Source organism: Zerene cesonia, chromosome Z, assembly GCF_012273895.1.
Source record: "Zerene cesonia ecotype Mississippi chromosome Z, Zerene_cesonia_1.1, whole genome shotgun sequence".
Lineage (NCBI taxonomy): Eukaryota > Metazoa > Arthropoda > Insecta > Lepidoptera > Pieridae > Zerene > Zerene cesonia.
In genome coordinates this window covers 4,706,968-4,733,401 of record NC_052122.1, presented here as the reverse complement: position 1 = coordinate 4,733,401, position 26,434 = coordinate 4,706,968, and the positions used below count along the sequence as shown (strand labels likewise).

General features: G+C 34.2%; 3 protein-coding genes and 1 long non-coding RNA gene across 7 annotated transcripts; 1 reads left to right on the top strand and 3 right to left on the bottom strand.

Moving 5' to 3' along the window:
* Positions 1 to 234: 234 nt before the first annotated feature.
* LOC119835487 lies at positions 235 to 2,662 on the top strand. Of its 2 annotated transcripts, XR_005288053.1 has the most exons (5): positions 235 to 403; positions 483 to 636; positions 921 to 992; positions 1,235 to 1,305; positions 1,473 to 2,662. It is a non-coding gene; the product is annotated as an uncharacterized LOC119835487 (long non-coding RNA). The 2 variants fall into 2 exon arrangements; XR_005288052.1 differs by lacking the exon at positions 1,235 to 1,305 and having other exon boundaries at positions 237 to 403; positions 1,473 to 2,035.
* A 208-nt stretch (positions 2,663 to 2,870) lies between these two features.
* On the bottom strand, positions 2,871 to 10,826 carry LOC119835486. Of its 3 annotated transcripts, none has more exons than XM_038360336.1 (4): positions 10,673 to 10,826; positions 9,139 to 10,369; positions 6,372 to 8,184; positions 2,871 to 5,759 (listed from the first exon to the last, which is right to left on the bottom strand). In XM_038360336.1, exons 2-4 carry the CDS (start codon positions 10,200 to 10,202, stop codon positions 3,618 to 3,620), a joined length of 5,019 nt encoding a protein of 1,672 aa, XP_038216264.1. In that variant the 5' UTR covers positions 10,203 to 10,369; positions 10,673 to 10,826; the 3' UTR covers positions 2,871 to 3,617. The 3 variants fall into 3 exon arrangements, with proteins under 3 accessions (XP_038216264.1, XP_038216263.1, XP_038216262.1); XM_038360335.1 differs by having other exon boundaries at positions 9,139 to 10,372; positions 10,673 to 10,822; XM_038360334.1 differs by lacking the exon at positions 10,673 to 10,826 and having other exon boundaries at positions 9,139 to 10,652.
* A 4,655-nt stretch (positions 10,827 to 15,481) lies between these two features.
* Positions 15,482 to 18,853, bottom strand: LOC119835906 (protein SCAI). Its single transcript, XM_038361014.1, has 9 exons — positions 18,716 to 18,853; positions 18,390 to 18,572; positions 17,888 to 18,241; positions 17,557 to 17,792; positions 17,125 to 17,313; positions 16,670 to 17,038; positions 16,304 to 16,474; positions 16,018 to 16,220; positions 15,482 to 15,939 (listed from the first exon to the last, which is right to left on the bottom strand). The coding sequence occupies exons 1-9, from the start codon at positions 18,802 to 18,804 to the stop codon at positions 15,886 to 15,888; spliced, it is 1,848 nt and encodes a 615-aa protein (XP_038216942.1). The 5' UTR covers positions 18,805 to 18,853; the 3' UTR covers positions 15,482 to 15,885.
* A 50-nt stretch (positions 18,854 to 18,903) lies between these two features.
* Positions 18,904 to 25,807, bottom strand: LOC119835756 (proteoglycan 4-like). The gene is made up of 2 exons (XM_038360739.1): positions 25,627 to 25,807; positions 18,904 to 20,318 (listed from the first exon to the last, which is right to left on the bottom strand). Exons 1-2 carry the CDS (start codon positions 25,805 to 25,807, stop codon positions 18,904 to 18,906), a joined length of 1,596 nt encoding a protein of 531 aa, XP_038216667.1.
* Positions 25,808 to 26,434: the final 627 nt, after the last annotated feature.

Genomic DNA, 26,434 nt, shown 5'->3' with positions numbered 1-26,434 from the left:
GATAGCATATCTCATGACAATACCACTGGTATACATGTGTTAGCTTGTTGTACATGCCATATTGTTGTACTATGCCTGTGCCAATCGTGTCTTTGTCTATACTCTAGATCAAAGGCATTGATTACTGTATTCTTTCTCTTTTTCTGTGCCTTTGTATACTTTACAAGTACCTTTAGTATTATATTATCTGTGCCGGTACCTATAATAGTTATACTGTAGTCTATGTCAATCTTTTGACAGTAAAAATGAATGTTAAACTGTCATAACTCTATCATTATATTTTAACATTTCTGTGGTTTCTAGTTTTATGTCACCAATCAATACAACGTATAGACTATATCACTTCTGCATAATAAAATTATGAAGTCAAAAAGAATTAATAGAGTCTATCATAATAACGAAGGTAAGGAGAGGCTCACTCTCGATTAATTATATATATATATTTAGAAATAAATTATGAATTTCTTGTTTTTTGTTGTAAGGAAATGGATATTTAGCTTATTTCATCATTACCTCTGGACACCGGAGAAACTAGTAATCTGTGATAGACACTTGCAACTCAAGAAACGTTGTAGCCTGGAGGTGCTCCAACACTCTTTGGAAGACACCAAACATGACTTCTAAAACCTACAATTGGTTAGTAACTCATAAAAACTATGATATCATGTCAAATAAAATACAATTCAAGTATTGACATAAAGAATTTCGAGAGATTGAGCATTTTTGTTTGTTATATGTTAGACAAAAATAAACTACATGTAACCAATTTTAACTATTTTCAAATTTTATTATCATCATTCAGTAAATTATTATAAGCTTACATTCTGTTGACTAAACCGGACATGTTTTGTTCAAAAACTAAGATAATTATCAACAAAGAGAAGTAAAACAACTTTTATGCCCTCGGGTGACATTTTTAGAAATGTTGGCACCAAAAATGTGAGATGATGGGAGACCGAGAGGTGAGGCATTGCCACAGTACAGCGAATGATGTGAGTTTGAATCCTCTATGATCAAATTTTTTATATTCATGACGGTATTTATGAAGCATTTTTCTAGTTCACTTTTTGAATTTTTCTTTTATTATTATAGAGATATTGAAGATAAAAGCTGAATTGCATCTGCTTTATCTGCTATGGTTACCCATTTCTCTGTCTGGACCTGTTTTAAGTTTTGTAATTTTAGATTCCAATTTATGATATGATGATTCAAACTGCATAAATAATATTTTTAGATTATGAATTGAATATGTGAAAAGAAAATGGACTTTAATCATACAACTACATGAAATGTAAATGAATTATTGTGAGTATCAAGTTGATCAAAATAGTATCTCATTTAAATATACTGCTATCTTTTTCTTAAGTGTATTTAGGGACAACTATTCTCAAACATACATTATACCTATTAGACATATATTAGTTAATTTATAAAAGTAATCATAATAAATCTATAATCTCTTTTTATTACAGATCAACTTGTATGTGGATATTAGTTACAGTGCTAACTTTATTATCCAGCATCGTGATTATCTGAACCATATTAAGTACCTACAAGTTAAATTTTATGGCACACAACAGAACAGCTCTAAAGTGGCTTGAAAAACAACCATAGTGAAGAGAATAAAGCCTATAAATTCATTGTTAACATTTGTTTGCAAAGTTGAATAAATATGTCGAAGAGTTGCTGTTAACATGTTCCTGACAACAAAGAGGAGACTTGATGATGCAGTATGAAATGTTAGTGTTCTAATTTCAATAGAGTCCCAGGAATATCAATGTTCGATCCTGGTGCGTTCCATAGGAGATCCCAGGATCCCTGCTATTGTGCTTTGAGTTTGGCCGCCGAGGAGGTTTTAGTGGGTAGTAATCCCACATGTTCTACTTTTCCCCCAAAGCTAGAGCACCTTTGGAAGATTTCCTCTTCATTAAAAAAATTAGGAGTATTAATGTTTAATCAAAATTTCCAGCAAAATATTTATAACATATTAAATGGCTTATGTCAAATGACAACTAACAAATATTATAATACTAACTTAAAAGCATTATTTTATTTTAAGATTAATGATACTCTATTTTACTTACCTTTTTTTTTAAATAAAATACATATAATTTAAGAATATATGCATTTTATATGTAAATAAGGTCATTGGTTGCATGTTGAAAAATGTACTTCTTAATTGTGTACTTTGTAATAATACGCAAAACACACTTTACCTGGATTTTCTATTAGCAGAAGGCCTAATGACAACAATTAGTTCAGTTAACAGAGTTTGTGTTTTATTTAGGGAATTTGGGAATTTATTTCATTGTGATTTTCATATATTGGATTTTTCTGTGAGTATAGGCATTAAAATGGAATAAAATGAGCTGTATATGAGATATTAATTTATTTTTTGAAAGGCATATGTCATACTGAATAATGTTTCATTTCATTCATCTTCGTCCGTCAAATCTAACCAGTAGTAATAAAAAAAAGGTTTTTTCGTAACCAAGGTACTTCTTTGTCTTTTTTATTGTACCACAACTTAATATTTCCCTGGTAAACTTGACTTGCATGAAATTGTTAGTTATGGATAAAATAAATTGTTGTACTCACACTGGCTTATATAAAATGTAAATTTGCTCTTGATCTTAAAAGTCAATAAAATAAATTGAGTGAAGTTTCTTTTATTTTATTAAATACGCGAAATTTTTTATATTTTTTGATTGAATTCAATTTAATACAATATTTTAATTTATGGCGGTACTGCGTTTATGAAGTAATTTAAAGTTAATTTAAACATTAGACAGTCTTATATGCCATGTGAAGGGAATGAAATAGAAAAATTTATATTATGTAAAAGATTGATGAAATGAACAACGAAAGAATCATGTTAACAACCTTTATTAGAGTTTACACAACAAAACAAAATTTACAAAATGCATAACATTGGACCACACCTACATGAATATTGTGCGGTTAATAAATAATTTGATATTATTACAACTAGTTAACATTAGTTTTACTTTATCATCTACAAAAATGGCAAAAAATTATAAAATTATATCAATATTTAAATTTTCGAATAGGTTCTTCGTTTTGTCGTTTATGGCATAAATTTTTCAACTTATCTTCGCTTAGCCGATTGTAAATTTTGATTTGATAGGATTACAACGACGACTCGGGACACTCAATAGCGTAATAACCATTTGATAAACACAATATTAATTTAACACAATAATTACAACATATGACAAATTATAGACATTTCCTACAAGATTTTGGTTTTTCGTACAATAGTCAATTCATGTTAGCTTAGAGTTTGAGGCTATTGTGTCGTGAATTAAATGGGAACGGTGCATCTAAATTGTGCGCCAAAACATTAAAATCGCCAATAATTAAACAATCCTGATCGATTTAAATAAAAACCACGACTCTAGTACAGTTATACACAACCATCCTTACATAGAAATTCAAAATAAATAAAGACAGATACTTATATCTACGATTTCATTAAACTACAAATTAAGTCATACTGGAAAGTTTGGTTTTGCTGAAATGCTTCTTTACTTTTGTTTTATAATTTGAAAATAACCAATCTTTACAAAAAATCCAGGGTAACAAGAATATGACATTTACTGTGGTATATCGGGAGGATTGAAAAATTCCCAATGATGATGGTGTACCGTTCTACTATCGCTTAAACCGAACATGATTAAGCCAGCAACTAGTACTAGACAAATTACCATTGCCATTTGAACATCTCTCTTGTCTTGTACACCACTTACGTAGGACATGAAAGAGTTAAATACATTCCTTACTGCTCTACTTATTGAATTGTGACAAACTCGAATGAATTGAGCGCCGGCCTCTTTTATGGTTGGCTCGGGAGTTCTGACCGGGACAGGCATTCGCCGAGGCGAAGGCCGCGGTCTCCCGTCGTCTGAACTGGATTCACTGTGGGCCGCAGCTGGCTTTCTTTTTGCTCTGCGTACTGGTGGTGCTGGTGTTGAATGATGAGGTTCCTGTAGTTCAGAAAATGAGGGCTCTCTAACTCTTGGGGGGAAGTAAAGGGACGGCGGTGGAGAGGCAATATCTTGCAAGTACGAGTATAGAAGTGGCGTTAAATCAGGTGGAGGAGGTCTTAGGGGTGGAATGCTTTCTTCTACCATAGGTGTTGGGCTATGAGTCGGTGGGGCTTGTTGTGATAAAGGTTCAGTATGGTCAACAGCCATTTTTATTTCCTCTTTTATCTCAGTTTGTGAAGTTTCAGTTTGTGTCTCCTCTTCTTTATTTTCTGGTTTTGGTAAGATTGGTACATCTTGTGGTTGTGATTCGACGGTAGATTGAGGAGCACTTACCGTAGATATTTCAGCAAATTTCTTTGCTATTTCGTCAATTACTGACTGGGAAAACTCTATTCCACTTACTGAGATATGACCTGATTTTGAATCTAATTCGTTAACATGTAGCGTCATACCTTCTATGTCTGAAACAAGTATTTTACTTGCTTGGAGTTCTGAAACGTTCAATCTACCGACATCTAAATCTCTAACTTGTAAGCGCTGCGTCACCAAGTTATCCAACTGAATATCTCTACCGACGTCAGATACCCGTTCAAGGGCACGATCCGTTGTCGGAATTTCTTTAGCAGCTTGAGGCACAGTTCCTGCTGGACCTCTGGATTTAGGTAAGGGCGGTACTTCAGGTATTTGTTCCTCGTCGATGTCTATGGGCTGCACTGTTAAAGACGCTTCTGTCAATACCTCGTCGCGTTCGTTTATTCTTGTAGGACTTGAAACACGCTTTTCAACTAAAATTACAGTAGGTGAGGTGCGGCCAATACCACTTGGCTTTGATAAATCGGATATTTTTGGATCTGATAATCTTAACGATTTTTCTGATCTCGAAGTCGGTCTAGTTCCATGACCATCAGTAGCTTTGTCAGAGCTTTTACCCATTATAGAATCTTCATTAACAAGATCTCTCAACGAACTTGACATGGATATGTTTAAATTTTCATCCAGATCAAAATCGACGTCTTCAGGTAAAGGATCTGTTTGAGTTGAAACTTCAATTTCTACTACGTTACTAGGTTGAAATTCACTTGAAACGTAGGGAGATGATGTTTTTAATAAAGTGGACGTCTGTATTTCCTGACTTTCATCTGTGTCGTCCATAGATTTTTTCTTTCTCTTTGGATCTCTTGGTGGCCGAGGTGGTGGTGGTAATGGCCTGTCCTTCATCTTACTCAAAATTTCTCCAGACTTTAAATCTTTGTGGGCATCTTCAGTTTGTGGTTCATCAATTTCAACATACTGAGTAAAATCGCCGCTAATTGACCTTTTGGCGAAACTGTCTAAAGTCATAAGGCTAGCTGAAGATTTCTTTCTAGGCGGGCGATCTGGTGCAACTTTTTTACCTCCACCAACTGTATAATACTTTCGTTCAGAACTATTACTTTTACGGCGTCGTACAGGTGGTGTTTTACTCTTTGATCTCCTGGCAGCTTTTGTTGGTGGACTAATACCTTTATCCACAGTTGCGTATCCAGGACTTTCGTGGCGACTTTCTCTCTCTATAGAAATATCGTCCGCTGGGGGAAGGTTAGTATCAAGGGTGAGTGACTCAGCGCCTCGTGATGTACGGTCATCATCGTACAAAGATGGTTCACGTGAGCTTCTAGATCGAGTTCTACGGGGTGGCGCTGGGCTCGGATCAGTGGTCGTTTCAGCCAGGGGAATCGTGTATTCGTGTTCAGTTCGATAAACAATTATCTGAAAACGATAAAAGCGGTTTTGTATTAGTAAGTACAATAAGAATAAAATTTTTGTAATCATAAATTAAATTATCTGTTTTAAATATAGAAAGGTTAAGATTAAGATATACGGAAAAAATTTATTTATTTTTGAACCAATGTGTTTTTAATTTCAATTAATAATGAGTATATAATTAGAGATAATATATAATCCGAAGCCATTCTTATTGAAGTAGGTCAACAATCAGTTACAGCCAGGCATCTAAAAATATATTTCGCATTACGTCCAAATGTATATGAATTCGCTGGATATTTGCCAGGTGAAATTCGGTCGAAATTATTTCATTTTCGTCATTATGCTTCAGATCAATGTTACTGGAAGTTTATTTTTTGTTCAATTTATTGTTTGTGAAAAAACTATATTTTTAAGAACCGATTATATTTCCTTATAAGATTTTTTTTGTGGTTTTTATGTAACATACTTATACGCTTATTGCAAGTTATTATGTTGTGTTACAACAATACTCAATTCTTAATTTCACTCTTTAATTTATAGTATATAAACTATCGTGAAAAAACGTTAAAACTTTTTAATATGATCATGGAGTAAAATAATGAGAAAACTACTTACGTCTTCACTGAGTTCCTCTAATTTTCCAGATGCACTTATCCTTTTAAAATCAGACAAGGAGGAGTGCTGTTGGTCCTGTTTACCAAATTTCTTTTTTCTTTTTGGTGGCATTGGAAGGGTTTGTGCCTGAACAGGTTGTTCAGAATATTCTATAGGGTCATCGTTTGCATATTCGTGTATGGAACGTAAATCAGTTGAGGGATATTGTATGAATTCGTGACTTTCCTCTAAACCGTCGTCCATCATTTCTTCATTTGTCATTTGATTGTCTAATTGATCTTCGGACATTCCTAAATCTACTTCGCTGAATTGCATACTCGCTGTCACACTGTCATCTATGTACTTAATTGATTCAGTTTCTTTTTTCTTTCGTTTAGCTCTAGAAGGTCGAACAGGAGGGAAAGTATAATAACCGTCATCTCTTTCGTTTATATCTTCTGTTGAATATTTCATGTTTTCATTATCATCGATCAGATCGTTATCAATGTCTATATCATTTGCATACATATGTTCGTCACCTTTCGTCGTTGAGTCGTTTCCCATAGTAACAAGTACATTTTTAGGTGTTTGAAATGCCTGTCGTATTTCGTCACTTAAGTACTCTCTTACTTGTATATTTTCCCGAGATATTCCTCTCGGTCGAACAAAAAATTCGTCATTATTTATTTCGTTAATGTGCGTGTATTCTTGGTTTATGGGCGATAGGGCAGACATAGAAGGTGAATTTGACGCTTCTTTGAAATCAGTATCTTCATCAAGATATGCGGGAACTTTATCGAAATCATAAGTAGCCTCAAATTGTTTTCCACCTCCTTCTTCACTAACAAAGTTGTCGTCTTCATCGATATTACCATATTCACGTGGTTGCTCCGAATCATTTGGATGGTAAGTCGATTCATTGCCAGTTTTTTTTACACGTGTAAAGGTGAACGTAGGTGGAGGTGTATCTTCCCTATTTAAAGTAGGCGATGAAGAAGTTTTTGGTAAAGGGGTTTTCTTTTTCTTCGAAAACAGCCTTGGGTATGTTTTTGCTTCAAACTCAACTGTGGCCGTATTTTGTAAATCGGAACTAGATTCAGTTATATCGTTTTCCATTTTTTGATCCTTTTTCCTGCCAAGGCTAGGAAAATTAATTTTAGGTCTTTCAGGCATTCTGAATTTAGGAAAATCTGGTACATTAAATTTGGGTCTTTCTGGTAATGAAAATTTTCTTCGGTCTCCTAATGACAATTTCTCACGTATATTGAAATTTTTCATTCGTGGTCTATCCGGTAAACTAAATTTACTTTTATCAGGCATTGAAAATTTGGGTCTTTCAGGCATTTTAAATTTAGGTCTTTCCGGCATTTTAAAGTTGTTTATTTTTGTCTTTAATTTGCCCGCTTGCGTTTTTATTTTACCCGTGCTCTCCTTAAAACGTTGCTGTAATTTATTATCCACTCTTTCTCCATTTTTCGTTCGACTGTCACGCTTCAATGGTAAATTTTCCAAAGCGGAGGAATCGACTTGGCTTGTGCTAACTTCGCATTCCGTCCTTGATACCGTTGATGGTGTATTCACAAAGAATCTGTCTTCGATGTCTTTTTGTAACGCCTCTGCGCTTAGGACATTTTCAGTTTTCTCTTCAATATAATTTTCTTTGTCATCTATGGGTTCTTCTTCATCAGACGTATGTTGTAAATATTTCCTTTCCAACGACGTGGTACTCGATAATTCATCATCAGTTTTTACCATTGTGGGTTTTTCGTCTACGCTTGGTGCTGTGTAAATAATATTTGGAGGTGGCTTTTCGATGATTTCATATTCGTGATCACTGAAAATAAGTAAAACAATTATTACATCAATCTGATGTTTGTTTTTTTTTTGTTTTATACAATAAAACATACATATATTTTTCGCAATTATTTTCATAATAACAATCGCTTGGCTGTGTAAATTTTTAAAAGTCGCATAAATTGAAAAGCTCGTCGTGTCAAAGAGAATTATATTTAAAACCGCACGCACACAAACACGCCTCACGTATCATAATTAGGACACCCGCCGACGCTCGTTTTAGACACAGCAGTCACCGGGCAAAAAGCGTTCAAGTGTTTCAAATTTATTTTGCAAGTCGTAATTCCCGGCATAAATTATGAAAAGCATGTTATGTTATTAACGTAGGTGTGCTTACCTTAGATTTGAAATAATATTACTAGCTCGCGACGTTGGTCTAGTGCCCACTGGATTTACGCGTTCCGGCAAAAGTGAAACCGATTGAAAAAATTGGCAAGCGCAACGGACTTCCGGTGTATATAACTGAACGCTGCCTTCTCGCGTTGGTCTCACCGGTTTTTCTAGAGGAGTACCACCTTCTGATGTCCATCGACGCAAAGTACTCATAACTATAGTATTATATGAATATGGGTTTTATACCCCACCCATATTTTACATTTGAATTATAACTATAAAACTTTATTCAGTCCGCCATTTCGCCCCAAATATTACATATTTATGTAGCGTGTTTGTAAATGCGGGGATACAAAGGAACTAATCACGGCGTAAAAGCAACTGCGAGCACTGATCGCTGATGACAATTTAAAGAGCTTACCTACTGTGCAGGAAGACATTTCGAACAGAGCTATATTTATCAGACCAAGAAGCTTGCGCGTTCGTTTTGCATGTGTTTTAAATGTTATGTCACAATTGCTTTACACATAATTATAGAGCAAAAGAGTAGTAGTATAAAATTCGCATATGAGTTTGACCGTTACATTTGTTAAATATTTACCTGCTCGGTTTAGACCAATCGTTGTCTTGAAACTCGTCTTTGCGTTTACGTTCTATTTCTCTAGGGCTAGGGCTTGGGGAGGCTTCTATTGGTATTGTAGAAGACTGTTCCATATTGTTTGCAGATTCATCGTCAGTAATTTCGGTTATGGTAATATTATATGAATCTTGATTTGGACGAGCCACATTACTTTTATTTTGTGGTTCTTCTTCAACTCTAGGTTCACCTGTTTCACTTCCGCCCTCTGATACTGCATCACTGTCTATGTCCATTTTTTTATGTAATTTCTCCATAATATGTTCTTCGTTTTTGAGCGATTGAGTATCTTCAGCTACTAAACTCGGATCACAAGACGCATTAGATTTTTTTTCTCCATTAGAATCATCCTTACTGTGCTCTTCTACAAAATTATTTTGAGTGTCAGGACTGGAAGTTGCAATATTTTCAGTGTCATGCCCTTTTGATTCATCTATATCCTCGTAAATGTGTTCTTTTTTCTTTCTAGGTGGTGGTGTATCTGCACTTATTGTTTTACTTACTTCATCAGAGTCTCCCAATTTTATTGCACTAAATTTTTGTCGACGTACTGCGCCTGGAGAACTTTTTAATTGGCGTATTTCTTGAACATCGTGATTTTTCTTTCGTTTTGACGATGGTGATTTTTCATTTTCACTTTTTTCTAACTTATGCAATGTTCTATCCGCTAGATGTTTTATTTTATTAACCAATGGGTGACAACATTTCGTTTTCTCTCGTGTTTCACTAAGGCCTATATATTGTTGTTCGGGAGCACGACGCTTGAGTATACTTTTTGGCGAAATATTTTTCGGTACTTCTACAGGCGTTACTAAATGTACAGGAGGTTTAGGTGCGGTTTGATTCAAAGTATCATCTTCTAAATCTAAAGATATTTCTTTTGAGAAATTTGGTATATGAACTCCTTCATCTTTTCCTTCTTCATCGTGTTTCCTACTGCTTCCGGGGGATGAATCGAGATTAAGAATCTTTTGCATGTCATGGTCTTCAGGAGAATGAGTCCGAGATTTCGAAAACTCCCGAGACATACTTCTTCTCGGTGTGGTTGACCTTATTATATCGTCTGCAGTTATTTCACCTTCGAGAGGGACTTTCAGTAGATGAGTCCAAGGATAACCTCCGGCCTCACGAGCTCTTCGCAGATCCTCCCATTGATATGTTTTTATCGGCAACGGTGGTGCATTTCTTTCTTCATCTGCTGACAATTCAGATTCCATATGTTTTATCAAACTTTACATATGTTAAAAAAGTTTAGTTTCATTTGCGGATTGGATAACGTCCACAGTCACCTTTAAATTTGACAATTATATTATATCCTTTTTTCACACGGACCCAGCAAAGCTATCACTGCCTAACCAACAACACGACATTTCGTTTCAATGAGAGTATCTCCTACTAAAACATATTATTGTGCTTGCGTGGGTTTGTGTGAAAATAGGTATGAATAACTTGTATATCGCCGGTGAAGATATATTTTTGACCAGTATCACGGATTTACCTTGAAGAGTTCGCACTGTAATAATCGCGTCTTCACCTTACCATAGCATACAATATTGTTTATTAAAAACACTTCACTTTTTATAAAAATGCGATTTGTGATCGGTATAATACCTGCGTTCAACTGGCAAACTCATCTGCGACCGAGCAAGCGTTCTAAATATAAAATTGAGCGTGAATTTATTTTCGGTGAGCATTTCGCGTCATCACTAGACATAAGATGGTCAATGTTTTTTTATTCAATGCTAAGAAAATTTAACGGGAATCGCAAAACATTGATTTTATTATAATTGACTGGATCAATATGGAATAAAATAATACTTATATCAGAGTTGTAGCGACTCACCTCCCCTGATTGTCGTCCAACTGCCTATTTGCAGAGCGCGGCTACCGTGACAAAAGCGTGATATTGTAATTTGCGATCCTTGGCCGTGTGTATGCAATTACTGCTATGTACTTTACTCCTTTTGACGTCATGATCCATTGACAATATAGAAAATCATTATCCAAATTAAGTTTGAATGGAAGAAGTTATAACTGGAAATGATATTTGAATTGCACAAATGTCATGCTTATTTATCAAGGAAGAAAAAAAAGTGTTTTAAATATAAACTAGATCTTTAGTCATTATGTCATTATGACTACAACTGTGTGTACATAATAGACGAGAAAAATCGCGTGAGTTTTTAATGTAGCCGTGAAATAATAACATTATTATGAAAACAGATGTAAATAGCTTCCCGCGCGCCCTCAATATAATTCCGAATGTCCTTTACCTATTTTTCAATCGTTAAACTAGAATGCACATCCGATGTCTTGTTTTTATGGATCTATTTATAACGCGATAAGGACGTCAATATGAAACGATTCGACTGGTAACAATATATTATTATTAGCTATACATCCATGCTATAAAATGCATGTATTTTTTTTTTTATTTTAGGTTCACCAACAGGTATTACATTAAAGAAATTAAATAAAGTAAATGTATAAAATACTTTTTTTGTATCCAGTGCTATAAAAATTATTTTTATGTGTTTTAACATTGTTTTAACAAAAAAAAAAAAAAATACTTCATCGATTATCTTTTCCAGTTCAAACTCAATCCAACTTTGGAATACACAATCTTTTTACATCATTACAGTAGTTAAGACAATATTCAGCTAATACGCAAAATCATCGAGAACTCATTTTTATTTTCAATTACTTAGACTATTATTCAACATATAAAAATATGTTTTCTTTTCGTTTATTTACACTGCTAAAGAATCTCAAAACGAGATATATTGCTTTTCTCACTCTCATATGTCTTCAGGATGGATAACAGTCGACATACACAAACGTAGGCATGCAATACTTCAAAGTGCTAAATAGGTACACAATACACATAGTACCTACCTACATATTACTTCAATGAGCTTAAGATTGTTATAAGATCTATCTAAAAACATGACACGTGAATGTGAATTTATACGATGAACAGACTTACAGGGTGAAAGGTTTAAGATGCTGTTATTACAGAGTTAGGAAGATTTTTCATTACCTGATACAATCGCACCGTAGCTATTTTAGCCGGGACTGCGGGAACGCTTCGCCGTCTTCACGTGTACCGCCCAGCAGTTTCCCTTTCCACGGTACCAGCTGGAACACAAACTCGTCGCTAACGATGGATCATTGTCACACGTCACATCGTCCGCGTTCGATACGTTTTGATATACCACAACAACAACATGTAACATTATATATATATATGTAACATATATATGTATATATATGTATATATGTAACATTATATATAAATTACGTGTTACATTGTTTGTCCGCGATGGATTCCTAAACTACTCAACCAATTTTAATCAAATTTCCATACCATATACAGTTTGATCACACTTAAAAGGATAGTATATATTATTTCAATTACGATAAATGACTTCCTGGGCGGAACCGGGGCATGCAACTAGTCAATATGTATAGATATATAGACATGTTAAAAATTCATTCATTCACAAGTAGGTAAAGGTATATTATTTTTGATATTGTTGTGGTAGCATCAGTAAGGTAATGAGTTCTATATGGTACCATATAAAAAGCGTTTATTTTGTGTTACATTCGAACGTAGTTTAAATAAAAACAGAGAAAGGAAAGAAAGAAAAAAAAATGATCGCAAAAAAGAAAGTGAACGCGCAAATAATTTAAGAAACATTGAATTAATAAAAAAATCGAATATGGATCAAGATAACAAAAAAAAAACGTCTGTATAAACTAAGTGAATGAGTAGTTGTAGAGTGTTCTGGATACGGATACCGCTCTCTCCAGTGATGTGGCTGTTAAACTGATTTTCAATGGTTCCCATTTCCCATTAGACTTTTGCAGCCACAGACTAGGCAGCTCTATGACATAATAAATTAATGAATTGTATATATATATATATATATATATATATATATATATATATATATATATATATATATATATATATATATATATATATATATATATGATTCACTAAGTATGTACATAATACTATAGTATTCGTTGACCTTTTCATAGAACTACTCATTGCATAACACATCGTTAGTATGTTCTGGGTCTTCAACTCGTACATAGTTTCCGCCATGTATCGCGATTATACATTAAAAAGGTTATCGTTATATAATGCAGATTTATCACGCCTATGTACACGTATATATATTTTATACTTGCAGTGATATAACACAGATAACGTATTACTATTAAAAATTAATCTGTATAAATTGGCTCTACGTTATTGTTGGCATTTATATGAACCTACTACATTTTGACATATTTGGACTGCTTCATTCTGGTGGTTCTGGCTTAATGTTATTAAAAATATTGTTTTACAGCCTTGCCTAAATTAATACCAAAATGTTCTCTATAACCACTACTATCCCAGGTGGGAAAAAGGGTGGGTGATCACGGTGAGTGAAAGTGGATTGTGAGATTGTGGTTGTGCGTGACAATATACTTAAATTTCTGTTGTTTCCAAACTCTACTGATATGATCTAGAAAATTCCAAAAAGTGAAAAAACTATAGTTCTGCAATGTTCTTCAAATAATCTAGAAAGATCCAAAATGTGTTAAACGGAACTCTATACATATGGAATTTTAAGGAAGTTCTAAAAATAAAAATTAAAATCTAGTGAGATCTTAGATGTTTCGAAATCTTAAAAGGATGAAATTCGATTCAAATTTTCAAATAAATTTCTTTAACTTTTTGGAATGTTGAAACAAGCTCTTAAAACCTCGAAAATAATCTAACTAATCTCTAAAACTCTAAAAACCCACTAACAATAAGTTTGCACCCAACTTATTGTTACTGGGTTAGAGCTGATAAAAAAAGCAGCTTAAATGAGTGTAGACCATTATAATCGATTAAGAATATTCGAAATAATTCTAGAAATTTGTGGAATAATTTCGAAAGTTCGTAAACCTTTACGAGTTTCAATCTAGAAGATCTATACTATCGAAAGTAAGGTACCTACATCTAAGTATTTTAGAGTATTCTGCTACTGGAGATTTACGTTTTCGATGGAATAGTATACATTATTACTAGATGTTTTTAACTATATAATAACTAAAAACATTTAAGTAACACAAGAAAATGAGTTCCTTCTATATTTTTTACCATTAAACATGCGATGTATTATTATACAGACAGCGCCGGGTTCGTTTACTTCGGTATACAATACTTAATACGTAGCCTGAAGCAAGGTCATCCTGACAATGATGAGCAGGTATCTTTAAAACTTTATTTTCTCGAATGTGTTGCAAATTTTCATTTCATAAATAGCATAACCGTAGGGAGAAGGGAAATATAAAATAATTCAAGATTATTGAAGCAAAACATTTATTGCACATAAACACTACATTTTGTAACGTAATACAATTTTGATTAAGTCGCCAATAAATTTTTTTAAAGAATTATAAGCTTTCATCACTTAGGCATCATACAGAATGTGTTTTGTGTACAGGTTTTGGTGTACTTTAATTTATCCAGTTGTTATATATGATCAAATACACTTTCTGGTGTGCTTTCAGTGGGTATAATGACCTTACATAGTCCAGATCAATGTAACTCTACTATAATAAGCGCTCTTCTACTATTTTTATCTACTGCAATTTATAATATTTTTTTAATATATTGACTTTTAAAATACGAGCTGGAGATCGATATAATGTTTTAGAGGGATTAAAGCTTATAAATACATGATACCAAATATATATTATGTCATAATGCAATAGACAATTGAACGATAAAAAAAAACATTAGTCACAAATATAAGTAATTCTTAACAGTGCAATCATATTATATATCATTATAATAATTATAATATAATTTTTTAATTTAGTGGACGAATAGATAAATATATTTTTTTATAGTTTTGTCCCTGAGAATTTTTTTATAATATGGTGGTAGATAACTCATCTGATTGTCAGACTAGGTTGCGACAGAGAGCACTGAAATCTATATTGAACACAAGGTTTTCTTCAGGTAGGTAACTCAACCGCACGCGTAAATTTGGTTATATATATATATATACATATTTGGTTATAATAATATAATATAACTATGTATCGATAACATTATTAAAGACTAGAAAAAACGAACACATTATCACTAGGTTATAGTTTCTAAAGATAATTTGTAAAAACTAATGTATAACAATTATAAAATTATTTTTTAAGCCGAAATGGAATTTATCATTAATTAAATGCTTTTAAATATAATTTCACTAATTTTACTAATGTTCAGGAAGATTTGAAATAAATTTCAAAGTAAGGCGCCTACCTAGGTATATAGCAATAAACATTTGCTTAAAATTAATTTATAAAGTAATAAATACTTGAATTTAAAAATATTTGAGCTAATTATTTATTTTAATTCAGTGCATAAAGTATTTAGGTACATTATTATAAATATCAAGATTTTAATATAATTCATTATTAAAGCATACAATTTTTTACTAGGGTAATGAATACAATTTTGTAAACAACGACAGGATTATTAATTTAGGCGGTTATAAAGTCGAGTGGTGAAATATGATGAGTGTCCTCTAGTGTTGATTTACAACACTACAATCAAAACGTACTACAACCGTAATTGTTATTAGCTATACAACAGATGGCGCTGTAACTAATAACAATTAAATAGAGGAATAAAATTATTCTAAGCGATCTTATCTTTTCACGTATTTATTCCCTCGATCCTGATCCTGTTCCGGAAACGTCTGTAAAGTGGCTTCTGACCTGTGAAATAATAAATTGTTATGCTTATAGAAACATAATATGTATTCCTTTATTGACTATAACATATAGGATATGTACCCCCAGATTATCAGCAATTTTCAAAACGATCGGCACAAGGGAAGCATGTGATAGCAGTTCTTCTGGCAATGTTGGTACAGATCGTACTATTTGTGAGCGCGATCGAAAGTTCCTGTTCATCCTCAGAGAACACTCGCAGAACAAATAGCGCAGGATAATCATTCGCAAAAACTCGTCGCCCATAAATGCGAAGAAATTCATATCTGCAAACGTGAATGAGAATCAATCTCATAAGTGTATTTTGGGAAGGTAGGTGGAAAAAACTAATTTATTTATTTCTACATACCAATTCGAATTCGTGTAATAAGTTGAATGCTTTGAAATAGAAAGTCTAACACGAGTGGTTCGCAAGCATCTAGCATTCTCTCTTCGATGGTGTAGAGCTCACAAGATGCACAGAATCCCATCAAAGGATTGTTAAGGAATAAAGTTAATAAATTTCCTTGGTGCGTGCGCTCTGAAAGATTAGCAAAATGATAATAATTTGCTTTATTATAATATCCGACAAAAATACGGAAACCGCAAATAAAAATGGATTAGCTATTAAAAAAAAAAAGAAAAAAATAATAGTAACTTCAGTTAAAAACAATAGTCCGAACCCAAAAAATTCTAAAGAAACCAAAAAAGTAAGACCAATAAATTATTTATGTACCTGTCAAACCTGCTGGTAACTCTTGCGCAGATAGGAGCATCACTAGCGGCTGGTTAAAATGTCGCGGTATGTTTTGCATTAATCCTGAGCAATTTGATTCTACTATAATGAAGAGGGGTCGTCTAGTATATGGGTATATATCACCTGGGTACAGTAGGTAGATATCTTTACCACGCCGATCCCTCTCTGATTGGCTACCTCTAGAATCCCGGGGTTCTCTGGATTCCCTTGGCTCCCGTGAATCTCTAGAGTCCCTAGAATCTCTTGGATCCCTTGAGTCTCTGGAGTCTCTAGAATCTCTAGCCTCTCTTGGCTCTCGAGGTGTTTCCAGTTTACCAGATGTGATAAATCCTCCACAATCGTAGCCGGCTAAAATTAAGTAACTATATATTGACGACACTTCCGAAATAAAAGGTATTTAGGAATAATTCTCAAAAATTGTTATTACAACTTACTAAGGTTTTCAGTATTACGTGCATGGGGTGGAATGTATCCGTCAGCGGAAATGTACAGAAGTATCGCTCCATTTGGAGGTAAGTCATTGCAGCTGCTAGCTAAATATACCAGGAACTGCAATGCTGTCGGTTTGAACAGCAAATACTTGTGAGGGTTGTCTCGACGGAAACTGTCTCCTACAACGTACCCTGGAAGAAACAATTTTATCTATGCACGAAACAAAACACCAGAATAACACACAGCTTTGAGAGGTAGTTTTGGGTAGGTTAAAGTAATGGTCCAAGTGGTAGGAAAGTAAGGGTTACAGGAGAGAATAATATCGCAATTACATTGTTTTATTACAAAAATAGCGCATTTGAAAATTACTTTGTAACAATTACAATCGCATTGTTGCTATTAAATTCGCGACACAGCAATTACGTCATCCTCACCTCTCTGGGTGGAATGGGGAGCTAACGGAGGACCATGAGGTGGAATGTCCTCGTTGAGAATCTGTGGTGCTGGCCCAATTGGCTCCTTCTCCAAAACTTGCAAAATTCTGTACATGTCGATGGTGAGTTCCGAAAACTTTGCCTGCTGTGTATTACTACCAACAATAATGACATCTTGTAAGGTAAGGTACATGTGCGGCCCCCTTTCGATGTATGGAGTATGGTCTGGGTGTATTCTGCAAAACAGTAAGTTAATATATTAAAAATATATAAATTTCTTCTATGAATACAAAATTTAAGGTCCCAATCAAAAAAGAACACAGGTTTTTACCTGTTGGAGAGATCAGGTATTGGCACGTCCGTGTGTAAGATTTGGACAGCTGGTTCAGCGTCCAGGAACGCTTTCACCTCGTCGACAACAACAGTCCATTCAATCTGATCATCAGCATTGTATGTTGTTCCATATTCAATAATTTGGTTATCAAGTTCACGTATCAAATCGTCAACCAATTTTAATCTATTCAAGAGAAGCGAAACGACTATGAACCTAGCGTAATATCTTAGTTTTTTGACCATAAGTTCGCATTTGTCTTCTTTAACCGCGTGCGTGTAGTAGCGTCTGGCACGGATAGCTTGATAAAACGCAAAAGCTTCTCTGAGGTAAGCTGTTTCACTCGTCCTTAAACTGAAAAAATGTTTTCTACTTTAAAAATCTAGTGTATAGTGAAGAGTGCAATCTCTGTAGTTTATATTGATCGATGTTTTTCACATTCATAATGTAATAAACGAGTTTTATGAAATATGATAAGTATCACTGATGGTTAAGAACTCACTAGAAGTGGTAATACAACTGTCCAATTTTGGACGCTATTTCGCCAATTTGCCATCTTTTTAATCCATATTTACTGTCCAATATGTCTCTATGCTGTTGTTGGAACTTCCACAACTTTGTGTAAACATCAAAAGTGCGGCCGAAATAAGATTGCCATTGCTTATGACCATATTGTGGTAGTTCTCTGAAAACATTATCATCTATATATTGCGGAGAATATTTAATGTAGACAAATGATCAAAGTAAATATGAAATACTTATTAGAGATTGATTGAAATATTAAACATAAAATTATAAAAATTGAAGACATGATTTAACAATTCTTACCTCAAACCGTTGAACAGGACTTTTGATTTTTCCAGTAAGTGACAAAATTCAATAATTATTTTCCTCTCACTCTCTTCAATGGGATTCATGATTGATGATGGTGATTATAAGTTACGATCTAAATTATATTTTTCAACAATATAAGAATATAGTAAAATTAATTAAAAGCTAGTAAAGGTTTAATCGATTTATTCTCTTCTGTCACTCTCTTCGTTCTGATTGCTGTTTGTATCAGATTGATCATCTTCCCTATGTACCTCGGCTACAGTTACGTAAGGAAAAGAGAAGGGCCTAAGGAAGCTCCCGCTAGTCTCCCCAACAGTTAAGTCACAATATAATCGATCTCTTATCTTCCTTTGAACTAGTAAGAAATTATACTCATTACGAGTTAACAGGCGGCAACTGTATGCCCTCTCAATATCGTACAAGTCTCGGATACTAGTGATGAAAAGATGGTCGATTATATCGATCGTTATCTCTATGTTGGTAGGCTGGCGGGTGCGAAATTGTGGAAAGGTAAAGTCAATGCGCGAGCGATAACGTAGGTGGTATCGTCGCTGTGATTGGAGTCGTTCGTGTTCTGACTCTAGTTCTATATCTGGTTCTGGTAGTGGTTGCAGTGGTGACACCGGCTTTGGTTGAGCTACTGTCTTAGGTACCAAATGGACACATCTACAATCGGTTGGTCTGGGTTGCACTAGGCCTGATGTTACAGGTTGCAGCTCGTCTACCGGTCGCGCTGCAGGTGCAGCTGGCCCTGTTGGCTTGGGCACTCGTTCTCTTTGAGGTGGTGTTGCGAGGCGCGGTCGAGTTTTAATACTCTGTGGTGGTACTGGCGATCTTTGCGCTTGAGCTGCATCTGCTGGTTCCGGTTCACCTAGTGGCTCTTTTTGGACAGATGGTTGCGGTGTCGAATGCGATATTACTTGCGGTTGTTTCACTTGTGGTAGCCGGTACGGTACTAAAACCCGTTGTGGCTTTGGTCTTGATACTGGTTTTGATTTTATGACCAATATCGGTGCTGATGGCACTGTCACCACCAGTTCTAGTTTCGCTGCAGATATGAAACGCGAACTTGTTCCCGATATCGGTCCTGGTTGTGCTGCTGATACCGGTTGGAATTGGTTTGATGTTTTCTTCTGTAATTGTTCATTTAGTATGACCTGTGATTGCGCCGGTGGTATCGATTGCGCTTGCGCTGTCCTTAAATGCGGTTGTGTATCTTTTAACCGCTCTTTGGTTGTTGGTACCGCTTCCGGCTGCGCTATTGGTATCAGAAGTGGCTGCGCTGTTGGAACTGGAAGCTCTTGCGCGATTTGTGCATTGTCCAATTCATCTAGCTTTTGTTGTGGTAAAAGCTCCTTTTGTAGTTCGAGCTTCAAATCTGGTGGTTTTTTCTTCTTTACTGTTGGATATGATTCAATTGCCACATCCTGGGGTTCTTCAGGTATTCCTAATGAGCTTGCTTCTGACTCTGATTGCAAAGAATGGATCCCTGCATCGGAACTGCTGCTAATTGATGTAGAGCTAAGAAAAGAGGATATTGATGTACTGCGTGGTAGAATGGTAGAAGCAGACGAGGTATCAGATGTTGGTGATGTTACTAAAAAAGAGAAAAGATTATGTTAAAGCAAGAAAGAAAGGAAAAAGAATCTATGAAATAAGAGTATATCATATTATAATCCGTCGAACTGGTAAAAGTACTTTGTTGTTGTTCGTTTCATATATTAATTATATATGACGACATATATTAATTTTATAAATGACGCTCGTATCCGACCATATTCCCGCAGAAGGCATGCCGTGATGAATGATGGTAAATTAATAGAATAATAACCGGAAATCGACAAAAGTAAAAAAAAGTCCCATTATTCTTCTCAGCTTTTCTATTTGGATCCTATTTGAGACTTATTGCTAAAACACTAATAACTGTAAGTTGGAGTGGATTGACAAAAAACCAATAATTATTAAATTTTAAACTATAAACATTACTTAAATACAATGCCGAGTATAATATTCTCTTAGATAAAATTGTTGTGAAGATTAATTCAACGTTTTATATTGATGAGCGCTTATAATTAAAAATTAAAAAAAGTCCCATTTTTCGTCAAATAATAATTATTCATTGTTTAATGGACTATATAACATTATCAATTATTTAAAACAAACTTGATAAGCATATTATTATCCTATTTAATAAGTACTCTAATAACTTCTGTTTAATATTACAAAGAGATCTAAGTATCCAGAAGTTTCAAAAACGAACAAACTATAAAGGGTCGAAATGCGCAGGTAAGTTTAAATTATTTGTATAATATTTCGTCAGACCTAAACTCATGATCGGTAATAGATCAAATGTTATTCACAAAAGCATGTCATAGCACGGAGACCCCAGTGGAAGCCGGGCTTCAGTAAAATGAAACGATAAAACCCAGGAAGAATCTCAAAAATTTTGGGAGTACTATATCAAGTAGGACCATTACAGGCTAAAGTAAAATATATGAACGTCTATGAACACCTAAAACAACCCCCTGACTATATCCATATGTCATAGCAAAGTCAAATTGTTGCACTAAATAAACAAAGAATTTACACTATGATTATCCCAGATTAACTAGATTCGTAACAGTATAGTACAAAATTACATACACAAAATACGTAGCAATTTTCTACCTTGGAATTCGATAACCTAGACATAATAACTATGTTACGCATGTATGCTGCGATATTTATGTAATGTAAAATGCGAAATTTATTCCAGCATTCATTCATAGTTAATTATTATATTAAATTTATAACGATTAGGTACTATCTCTTTGTAATATTAAAAAGGATAAAATGCTGATAGCCATTGAGATGAACGTTGATATAATTTGAACAAAGACGGTTGTTAAATGTATCTGACACCCTTCATAAAAAAATTAAATGCTAAGCGAAATAACAAAGATTTAAAAAGCTTTATTAAATATCCGTTATCGACTCGAATAAGGATCGTATTTGTACAATAGTTCTGTATTCTGAGATGTTATTAATGGTAATATGTTCAATGTAAGACAAAAATAATGCTTGTATTTGTTTGATTGGTAAAGATTAAGTAAAGATTGAGTCATAAGTGTTATTATTACAAGACAGAAACTAAAACTAAATAGACAGAAACTCAACACACACGAAAATCACCAGCCACGCTAAAAGGTCATGTACACTAATGCATAAATAGATTGTTAAAACCAACGCGCTTTTGAAAATTGGGTAATTGAGCGATGTGTCATTGTGGTGCAAAATACACATCCCGCTTTGCGTGTTGTAGGTTGTTATCAACCAACGACTACATGCTCGCGAGAGCGGCAATTCGAGAGTTCATTTAGTTAGCTTGTATGTAAATTTTGTGCTTTGCTATTTTTCGAATAGAATTATTAAGAATACGCAGGTGCAGGTTATTGTTTCTAAGCGTAAGACGCATCCATTCACAACATTATCGATTATTTATTAATATCCCTTTTAAATTGAATAATAGTGTTGTAAAAAATGCGCATAAAAATTCATTAATTGTTTCATATTGCATATCCACTAATTGTCTGCTGGTCGCTGCAAACGTTCATGTTGAGCTTTTGAGCGGCATGAAGGATTAGTTATTTTATATAAATAATTTTTCAAGTCATCCGTATTTGTTGTAATGCGTGGTATCTACTTACATTTAAACAGTTGTAATAAGTCTGTATAACCCGTTAAAACGCAGTAATTTGTAGTATATTTAAATATTAAAACATCAATGTAAAAATGGAATGCTTGTTAAAAATTAGGAAGTGATAAAATTATTTCATTTAACTACGAAGAAAAATAAAAAAATGAAGCTGTTACCTTATTACTTATTTATTAATAAATGATAAAATGTAGACAATATTATAGCAAAAAGTATTAAAATAAAGACGTCTATTAATGTCATCCCCTATAACAATACAGGCTTTACGGAATGTAACTTCAAACTCAAACTTTAGTAGTGCAACAGTTTGGTTGATAATCCGCGCGTTCGAACTCTTATTTAAACTCATTCAAGCAACTCGGTTCGTTGGTAAACCTCGTAATTATGATTTTAACATTCTCGCTTACATTTATATGTTTTTAGCGCCTTGTCTTTAAATAATTATTGAATTTTCTTATTATATGTTTACGGAACAATTAATAAATATACTCAGGCCTCAGATCAGATGCAGACGTGTCTTCGAACTTTTGATTCTTGGACATTTCGCGTAAAACAACGAACAAGACGGCGCTGGATTAATCCTTTGTTTCGAAACCGTAATGTGTTTAGTGCTTCTATAACTGTATTTAATTACATAGCATAACGTATCAAACATAAAAATCCAAACAAAATCACGATATTAATATCGCATGCTCACGTGCTGTATTTTATTCGAGCATTCTCTGTATTTCAGATTACTTTATGAATCGAAAATAGTTTATGAAATTCTAGAATTCCTCTTATTTCCATTCGAAGTATGCGCTTCGCACTAAACTTTGAGGAATGGTTTTTACAATTTTCAATAGAGCGTTCAAAATGCACCTTTGTTTGGATCTAACTGTGTTAGACTTTTGTCAAATTCCCAAGAACATATTTTTTTTGTACGCTCTAAAAACGAAGGCACTGCTATTTGAGTGAAAGCATATTTCAAGAAGAGGAACGCTCTTTATATGATAGTTTTAGCTATTTATTTCTATTATATCCAACACCGCATGCATTTATATATATAAAGGGATACTCCGATTGACTATAGAAGTATCAAAATTAAAGGGTAGCACAAGAGACGCAAAAATATATTATGTTTTGATACAATCTAAAATCGTCAAAAGTATGTCAAAAGCGACACACGAGGTCTCAATTTGTGACGAATTAGAGAAAGGTATTTGTTAAGAATTATTTGTTGAACTTTTTAGATTGCTGAAATAGCATAACACGAGTTTCCATATTCGAGTCTGGCAAATGGGTTTTCCGCGTTTGCCACGCGGTGCTACAGAACTATTATTTCGATTTTTGCGAAGATTTTTGGTTGCGAGCGAGATACATCTGTGTTTTTGACATATACTTTTCGGAATTCGGAATCGGGACGAAGTACTGACGGTTGTATTAACAAAATTCGATGTTTTTAAGTTAAGCAGTTATTATTTTTTACTTTTATTTTTTATTTGTGTTAGTAATGTGAGTGATTGACTGTTGGAGGATGAAAATTTATCCGCTGCTATTTATTTTTTCTATTTCTTGTGTTCCTACGTTTGGATGTGGATTTTTAACTGTGTATGTTTTTTAATTACCTTGGTTTGTTTTTTGTGAGTTGGAGCGTTTGTATTTGTATGGCTAATCGTTTGTTTGTTCTTTTTATGTTAGTATTATTTATTAGTCTATGCATACGTCTGTACGAATACTATGGTTTTTATTATTCTTGTATGTCTACATGCTCGCGTGGTTTTATTTTTTCAACATTTGTATTATTTTACGGACTGATGTTTACCAAAAGATTCACGTTTGAGTTATACGATGGGTTGTTGTAGTTTTGTTTTAATTCCTTTATTCGTAGACTCTTTAACTGTATGAAGGTAGCTGGCTATTATAGTCTACAATCATATTTAATTTCTTCCTACATTTGAAGCTGTTTAAGTAGTTTTTGACAACGTGATCTTATTTCGAACAATTTCGTAACATTGCGTAGTGGTAATAAGGCATAAATACAGTAGAATAGTACCTGAAGATTCGAGATTTAAGCAGCGTAGTGAAATATAAATTGACATAAAATCGCTAAGCGTCGGATCTAAAGCATTCCGATCATGAACACTCTTAAAGATGCAGAATAAAAAGAATTAAACGCGCTCCCGAATGCTCGTTGGATAAAACAAGGTATAATCATTATTATATCGTGTTGCAGACATCAGAGAAACATTATATAAATTCAGTTTGAATGCAATTACAGATAAAATGAAAAAAATGCATCACCGTTTTTTTAAACGTGCGCCAAAATGTTGAATGTCGAACGTTACGACAACGGTTTTAAAAATGCAATTTAAGAGAGGTATTCTTTCAATATGTGTATTATGTAAGAGTTTTGTAGCTAAATTTAAGCGTAGTTAAATTCCGTCGGCGTAAACTCGTTCGCCACCAGTACCCTATATCTAAAATGAGAAATCATAACGTGATACAACAAAAAACAATGAATGTCGCTTATAAGCTCGATACAATATCTATACCTAAATATAAAATTAATTACGATATAAAATGTTACAAAGCTGTCAGTGGGGAATTATAAAATTCATTTGGAAGCTCCGTTTTGAGAACGATGTTTGAATAAGCTACAACAATTCGCAGCGAAGTTTTTAGCCGGCGCTTCTGGCGCGCCAACAGGTAGTTCAACAAGTGGTTGCAATTTCAACACACGCAGCCTCAAATAGGATAATAAGCTGAGCTTCGGCATTCGCTTTGCAACTATTTGCACATCATTTAGCAAGCGATATGAATACGAGCGTCCAACTCAAGTTATGCAAACTTGTAATATTTCCTTTTGCTATGAAATGAATTTAATGCATTTTACATTTGAAACTGTTTGCAAAGATTTTTAAATTTAGAACGCTTTCGAATTTATGTATGAAGCTGATTAATTATTAAGGGTGCAAGTTTATGAAAATAAATAACAAGCGCATTAAAACTAAATACGTACCTTTACTCATCTTTCTTGATATCACTGGGATCAAATTGAGAGTTTAAATTTTAAGAACTTTATTTTTAACGGATTTACGGCGGGATAGACGGCGGTCATTTAGCGGAAACATTACGCGGCGGAGTCAAAGATGCACAAATCAAAACAAATAACGATCGATCTCACTATATTTTAAAAGTCAGTATATTAAAAAAACCGATTAAAACAAACGGCCGAACAGCGACGCGATTCCCTTAAGGACATTAAGGACGGCGCCCGTGAACGTGTTCAGCAGAGCGACGATCGGGTCCAGGATATGAGGGCAGAACACGAACAGCGCGACCAGGGCCAGCTGCACCGAAAAGAACAGCAAGCACAGGAGGGACCATTTAACATCAATGTCCTCACACATTTCGAACGATTAGCATACAAGCACGTGTGAAGCAGTTGACGAACGACGGCGATATGAGGCGCGGACGGCGGCTGCTGCAGGGCCCACGGACAGCTACGAGAGCAGAACGCCCCTAAGTAGTGACGCACAGTCACTCCTACTAGCTATGCACCTGCGATATTATATTTTGCACTACGGCGTTTAAGCACAGTTTTCGATAACGTTGCGCTCATATAACGTTTTGGAAATGAACGTACCTGGGATGGTACGTGTCGATATTTTTCAAGGACATTGCGAATTAATTCGCAGAATCGTGTTGTATTGATGCTCTATACAGAATTTATAACAGGGTTGATTAATTTGTAATTATATTACGTACGAAAATGCAGAGATTTGCCAAACCCGGGTGCTAAGACATACCTTTCCACGCTTACGTAGCAGATGCCTACGTCTTGCTACGACAATTTTTCAAAGATCGGCTCGAGAATTTTTTTTGTCAAAAACATTACACAAACGGTTTGTCTCTAAGTGATTCGAGATAAAATAGGTTTATTTTAGGCATTTCACAGTAGGTTATCAGTTACGCTATTTCATTTTATTAGAAATCATTCGGAAATGGTTTATTTTTATCTACTTGATTTTTTTTTT

Bases quoted from the DNA above. Each gene is read 5' to 3' on its own strand.
- LOC119835486 (XM_038360334.1), bottom strand. From the start codon at position 10,391: ATGGAATCTGAATTGTCAGCAGATGAAGAAAGAAATGCACCACCGTTG. The intron at 8,185-9,138 runs GTAAATATTTAA...ACTTATTTTCAG, and splicing joins GATTGGTCTAAACCGAGCAG to TGATCACGAATATGAAATCA. The intron at 5,760-6,371 runs GTAAGTAGTTTT...TATCGTTTTCAG, and splicing joins TAGAGGAACTCAGTGAAGAC to ATAATTGTTTATCGAACTGA.
- LOC119835906 (XM_038361014.1), bottom strand. From the start codon at position 18,804: ATGAATCCCATTGAAGAGAGTGAGAGGAAAATAATTATTGAATTTTGT. The intron at 17,793-17,887 runs GTAAAAACCTGT...ACTGTTTTGCAG, and splicing joins ATACCTGATCTCTCCAACAG to AATACACCCAGACCATACTC. The intron at 16,221-16,303 runs GTATGTAGAAAT...TCACGTTTGCAG, and splicing joins TATTACACGAATTCGAATTG to ATATGAATTTCTTCGCATTT.
- LOC119835756 (XM_038360739.1), bottom strand. From the start codon at position 25,807: ATGTGTGAGGACATTGATGTTAAATGGTCCCTCCTGTGCTTGCTGTTC. The intron at 20,319-25,626 runs GTTTGTTTTAAT...TCTCTTTTTTAG, and splicing joins AATCGCGTCGCTGTTCGGCC to TAACATCACCAACATCTGAT.